This window comes from Triticum urartu, chromosome 3A (assembly GCF_056163025.1).
Source record: "Triticum urartu cultivar PI428250 chromosome 3A, HENAU_Tu73, whole genome shotgun sequence".
Taxonomy (NCBI): domain Eukaryota; kingdom Viridiplantae; phylum Streptophyta; class Magnoliopsida; order Poales; family Poaceae; genus Triticum; species Triticum urartu.
The window spans coordinates 239,361,697-239,368,021 of NC_141875.1; the positions used below are offsets into that span (position 1 = coordinate 239,361,697).

The 6,325-nt window shown below is 42.4% G+C and overlaps 1 protein-coding gene across 1 annotated transcript; it reads right to left on the reverse strand.

The window, feature by feature from the left end:
- Positions 1-533: 533 nt before the first annotated feature.
- Positions 534-5,934, reverse strand: LOC125543842 (GDSL esterase/lipase At4g10955). The gene is made up of 3 exons (XM_048707325.2): positions 5,785-5,934; positions 3,911-4,030; positions 534-1,789 (listed from the first exon to the last, which is right to left on the reverse strand). Exons 2-3 carry the CDS (start codon positions 3,970-3,972, stop codon positions 811-813), a joined length of 1,041 nt encoding a protein of 346 aa, XP_048563282.2. The 5' UTR covers positions 3,973-4,030; positions 5,785-5,934; the 3' UTR covers positions 534-810.
- Positions 5,935-6,325: the final 391 nt, after the last annotated feature.

A 6,325-nucleotide genomic window follows, 5' to 3' on the forward strand; every position in this document is an offset into this window, starting at 1 on the left:
ATGCAAGATCACAGGTTGGTCGACCGACATTTCACCAAAACAGAACAGAAGGCCACGAGAAGTTCATGCGCAAACTACTTTCTGTTGGGTTGTTCCACGGATGTTCCGTCGGATCGACGACATGGAAGCTAATGAACCATTCTTACAGCAACAGAGAAATACCACCGGTCTCCTGGGTTTTCCCCTTATCATAAAGTGAATGCGGGCACTTCTGATGAGTGCATATGGCATGCCTGCAGCTCCATTGGATGATTATCTTCAAATGGCTGAAGATAAAATCATAAAGTGCACAAAAATGTTGGCTGAAACAATCATGAAGGTTTACGGAGAGCAATATCTACGAGCACCCAATGTCAAGGATACGGCCAGGCTTCTATCAATGAATGCAGCAAGACGCTGTCCTAGGATATGAAGATTATTGGTTCCTCATATCCCTTGAATACAAATAAAATCAGAGCTCAAATACAGGTACTTTCGTCCTGCATTTTGTGTCAAAGAAAAAAAAAGAGGGAGTATATCCAAGTACAGGCATGTAGACAGATTATTTGTTCAATATCACAAAAGATAATCATAACGTACAATACAGGGTTACAGATGCATGATGTCTGAACATCTCTTCAGGAAATTAACAGATTTTGTGCAAGCCGACAGTGCAATCATAAACATAGGTGTTAAGTAATAGTATGTCACGGTATACTAACTGATAAATGTAAACTGAATGAATCATATGAACAAATGGAGAGATCAAACGGACAGCTGGAGTATATGATACCGCAAAGATATCTTCATCTTCATTTTACCATCGCGTACCTAAGAGTACCGATATTTATTGCATAGCAAGTTCAGATCCGGTTGCCACCATTGGCTAATGCCATGGGCATATTTGAAGTCCGGTGAAGGGCTCACGTTTACAATCAAGTCTGCAGATGGAAGAAGGTGCAGCGGTTCTGATTCCCATCCTAATGCCTTGTAAAACAGGTCTCCGATTGAGTTTTGGGTCGCAAGCTTCTCAATAAATCCAGCACCGAGATCCTCCATGTTCCTACGATGCTGGAAGTACCCAATGTACTCTGAACATACATGGTCTCCTGGATTAACAAACAGATATGGCGTCCATGATGACAAAATGTTGAATGATTCTTCCGCAACAGACCTCTGATTGTTCCCCTCGGTTTTTGCTTTCATTGCAATAGTTAGTCCCGCAGTAATAACACTTCTTGCAATGCGGAAACCATGCTTTACCCTCTCATCCCTGATTCCCTCTATCGGAGCAGCGACAAACGGTGGATTGAAGAGAAAGCTATCCAAAAGAGCACCCTTCTTAACCATGTTTCTGCCAGTAAGGATGGCCGTACCTGCACCCAGTGAATGACCAGCTAGCCAAATTGGGGATCCAGGGAAAGCTGAGGCTACATTTTGAACAGCTTGCATCGCAATTGCAAATCTTGAGGTCTTATGGAGACCATTTTGAACAAGCTGGAGGTCAAGGGAAAGATCTCTAGAAATAGTTTCCTTCTCAGTTATGGTGCCTCTGAAGGCAATGACAAATCTAGGGGCATCCTGGGCAGAAGCTTCTTTACTTGAAGGAGGGTTGAATTCAAATATTGCACCGAATATAGACAAGTCAACATCATCGACAAGCTTGCGGATCATCTCAAAACCGAAGAACTCCCACCAAGGAGGTGCTGCGGCGTCAATAGATTGACGGTTTAGTTGCCGGTCTCTCTCCAAAACATACACAGCCTGAACTAAACATGCAGCCACAGATCTCCTATTATTCTCGCAGTTCCTTTTGTGGGTCCAAAGAAAAGAGAGAAAGTTACTACCTTATGAGAACAGGACATAAAGTGCAAGCTGAGAACAGGACAACATAGGGCCAGTTCTTTTGGGGCTTATGGCTGGCTGTGGAAATACCCATAGTCATGTATCCCCTCCATTGCATATTAGTTGTCGCTGATTTAGTACAGTTGTACTAAATCAGCGACAAATTGTACTCAATCAGTAATCAGCAACATCTTTCCTGAAAGGGTAACTTACTTTATGCCATCCAAACGAACAATGCTTTTGAATCTTTTTATAACCCAACAATAAAATAACTAAATAAGTTTGAAAATACTTTCTCACTTTTCCAGTACTATTCGTATTGCTCAATTCTACTTCTATTTGGTTACAGTAGTTTTCCCCATCTTGTAATCCTTTTTTGGGTCGAGGTACATGATGTTATTGGTAGATGACCCATCCATCGCTAGATGTACGGCTAGGAGTTGCTAAGCTGCCAATGGGGGCCAACAGTTAGGTACAATTTTTTGGGGCTCACCAACCCCCAGCAGCGTAATAATATCTATGGCCCCTTACTTGACAGTAGTGGCATCGAGTTAGGTTGGGAAGATGGTAGAGGCACTGAGGCACCCGGCGATTACAATGGGTGGCGATTTGCTGGGCGGAGGTGGAGAAGGTAGGCAGATGCGAACGCAGAAGAAAACAATGGGACAACAAGATTGCGTCAATTAGGAATGAGGTGTGTGTTGGACTGTTGGTGCAGTGGTTAGTTGTTGCAAATCATGTTCTCATGTAGTGCACCCAGTTAACCCATACACACCCATAGAGATGAAATGCAACTGAAGTAACAAAATAATAACTAGTCTGTTCTAGCACTCTAAATTAAGCTAAACGTAACATACTTTTTGAAGTTAAGCTAAACTTAATTTTCACAGTGCTTTTGGCAATCTTTTCCTCTCTCCTCCAAGGAGGCAGCATTATTGAATGAAACAATAACCCTTCCTTGTATTCAGCAAATTCCATCCAGATGGGGAATGTTTTAGTGGAACCTAATTCAACAACTACTGCCCTGACAAACAAAAATTGCTTATTCCTGAAGCATGCGCTGTGATGAATGTGTAGAGTCGTATTTGTTTTGACCGGTAAACGTCAATGCACAACTGCATATAGTAACATAAGAAATGATAATGAGGATTGCAACTGATTTTAATTGAAAAGGGGCAATCTCGAGGTTATAAGTATGCTGTCTACCAAGACCATGTCAAATGCTTTTCAACAAAAATGAGAGTTATTTCATTAGAAAAAATATCCTACATAAAAGATGAATAATCCAAAGCCAATACTGATGAAGCTTCAGGCCACTTCGGGTTAGGCCATAACCGGTGTGGAGTTGGCTGGAGATTGATTGCGTAGGATAGCAAAAATTAAGCAACTAATGCCTGGCCCATTACAGCCATAGTTATGTCCTGGTGTGGATGCCATGTTAAGAACCAGCTGGTGACTTGGGGTTCATTAGTGCCTCCTACCATAAAATTAATTACTTAAAATCCTATGGTCTTCACTGAAATATAAGAGATGAATATAGGTCTTGCAAAATTCTTCAAAATCTTTTGCATAGTCAAATTTAGGATTAGCTGGAATAGAATGAAGAACATAATTACATAGAGATCTAAGGTGAAAATATACATGAGAAGGAGAGAGGAGTTTACATCACACATTCTGTTTTCTATCATATGCCCAAAGTTTACTAACTTGCACTCCTTTCTATGTTTCTAGAGGAATCGTTGGCAAGAAAATAAACACCATAAACTTGAATATATCACATTGTGTTATCTACCAATTATGACTGATGACTATGATAAGTTCCGTAAACATCACTGGTTTGGTGGGATTATTTACCCGAGCAAATGCTAAATTTATGTAATCAGGAAAAACAACATGAGATATACAGCTATTGGGATTAAATTAAGCAACACATAGCAACAGAACCTCATAAAAGCACACAGGTCTTTGCACCTGGACTTGAATCGGCATTTAACATAGCAAACATATTGGATTCAAATGGAAGCTCTATGCAAGTGCTATCTATCAAACACTTGCAAAACATTATAGGAAATGTTATGTAACATACCAATTAACAGGATTAAGATATGTCGGCCCTGAGATACCAAAGATGTCTCTCTCCACAGCCATCAGGCTATACAAAGCTGCTCTTCAGTTGATTGGCTTGGTAGTGAAGAAAAACATAGCACTGAAATAAGTAGAAAAGGTCAGTACATAAAAGTACGGATCTTCAAATTGTTGAACTCTTCAAGCAAAACATATATAAATGCAACATCAGGGGGGCATTGCAATCAAATACTAAAGAAAGGGGTAACTCTAGTCCTTAGTGTACGAAGTCTAAAACTTCTGGCTCAGTTCAGCAGAAAGGCTAAACGCACGAACATCAGTGTTCGTTCCAACTATGGATAGCAACTGACAGCTGTGACATAAGGTAACTAGCAGTCGAGCATTTCAGCCTTTCAGGGCCAATCAGGCAAGAAAAGGTATCAAAGGAGAGGAAGTTGGGAACAAATAAGGTTTTTATAGAAGGTTCAAGGGCGGTCATCAGATAGATGTAAGCACACAACAATGTCATTCTCAGAGAGATTCATGCAACCAAATAAAATAGAAGGTTCAGATGAAAAAGGTCGATTATTAACAAAATCATTAGAAATTTTGATAGAATAAAAATGGAACATGGTATCAACTCCTTGGTTTAGCAGGTGTGTGTTCTAAGTTGACAATGATACTAGCAGCTTCAGCTTGATTGGCATGAAACTAGGGCAGTTGTGGATCAAAATCTGAATCAACCCACCTTGTAATCTTCTGACATTTTCCATTAAGGGGTATTTAAGTATCTGCCACTCCGTCCATTGCCATGTTAGACACAACCATTGCTAACTTCTAAAGTACTAAACGTTCTTATATTTCGGGACGGAGGGAGTATATGTTATCCTTGATTATTTGCCGCTTTAATTATTCATAGTTTAATTGTTTCATATAAATCAGCTATTTTTCCGACGTGCAAAAGTCAATATTGCCTGTTAGATTCGTTGCGTCATTGAAGACAATGACTACATGATCGAACAGTGCAGGTTATATGGTTACCAGAGCATCTTTAGTGGATCCAATCTACAGCCAGGCTGGTTGTTGTCGCAGAAAACTTGATCAGCTGGTGACAGTAGGCCGTTGAAGCCACCCCGCCTGTGTTGCGCAAGTGGATCTGGAAGCACCGCAATGGCGCCATCGTCGACAAAGCGCAGCCCAACATCCCGGTTTGCTCTCACGTTGTAAATTAGTGTGTTGGCTAGTCTCGAGCTTGTACATAGCTCAAAGCTTTTTGTGTTTTCTCGAGAGAGAAAATTGGTTACCAAAAGCATGAACTAATACAATGCACAAATACCAGATGAACATTTAGCAGAGAAAATGGGCGACCATCCAAAGGAGTAGAGTAATTAAGCAATCATAAAAGGAATTTATCTTCTTGTTGGCGAGGAAGGAGAGAAAGGTAGTTGAAGCAGAGCAGAGGAGCAAGGTAGGAGCCGGCTGAGATGTTCGATGTGGAGGTGCTCACGGACGGCTGTAGTTAGGGAAGTGAAGAAGTTAAGAAGAGGCCGAAGACAAAAACGGAAGGCAGCAGAGTCACCGGTTCTGCTGCTCAACGGCAGGGCGTAGCAGTACTGGAGAAAGGGCTCAACGGCGTGCAGTTGCGGTGGAGGATCGGGGCTCCGGCAACTGCGTGTGGCGGTTGAGAGGAAAATCGGTAGCGGCGGCACGAGTCTGGAAGAATGATCTTGAACAAGCATTGGAGAGAAAATAGCAACGACATTTTCGCCTAAATTGGGTCCCCGCCTGAGAAATCCAATCAAAATCGCGCGAATGGGATGAAAAGAAGAGGCAACGGATGGATCTTGCGGGGGGTGGGGATCAAACGAATCTGGGACAGAGGAAGAAGAGTGTTACCTTGACGAACAGCGATGAGGACGGGACTGGAGGGGGAGGGGACGAGAACCGAAACTGAGGGCGGGGGCGCAGACAAGATCTCACGGCAACAGCGTCTCTCCCCCAAACCACCTCCTTGAATGACAAGATGACAGTACTAGTGTGTGTATATTAGCGTTTGCGTTTGTATTGTGTTTAAAAAGTTATGGGACAGTAATGACTAAACGGGTCTCAAAAAGGTTGTATTTGATTGGATTCGATTACATCAAATTCACCAATTTGACCTACCAAATTCATTTGCTCTCTTCTTTGTTCTTCGCGCCGATTCGATTGCATCAAATTCACCAATTTGACCTACCAAATTCATTTGATCTCTTCTTTGTCCTTTGCGCCGGACGTCTCGTAGCTCCACCGTCACCCTTACTCCGCAGTTGTTTCGAGCCTCAGCGCTGCCAGCACCGGCACAACAATCCTCTTTACTGTGCTCGCCGCCCCCGACATCATCGTCGGCCCCGATACCACTGCAGTACGTCCGGCAACTATCGGGCTGCCCCTTGCGCTC

Bases quoted from the DNA above. Each gene is read 5' to 3' on its own strand.
- LOC125543842 (XM_048707325.2), bottom strand. From the start codon at position 3,972: ATGGCTGTGGAGAGAGACATCTTTGGTATCTCAGGGCCGACATATCTT. The intron at 1,790-3,910 runs GTATGTTACATA...GACCCACAAAAG, and splicing joins TATCTTAATCCTGTTAATTG to GAACTGCGAGAATAATAGGA.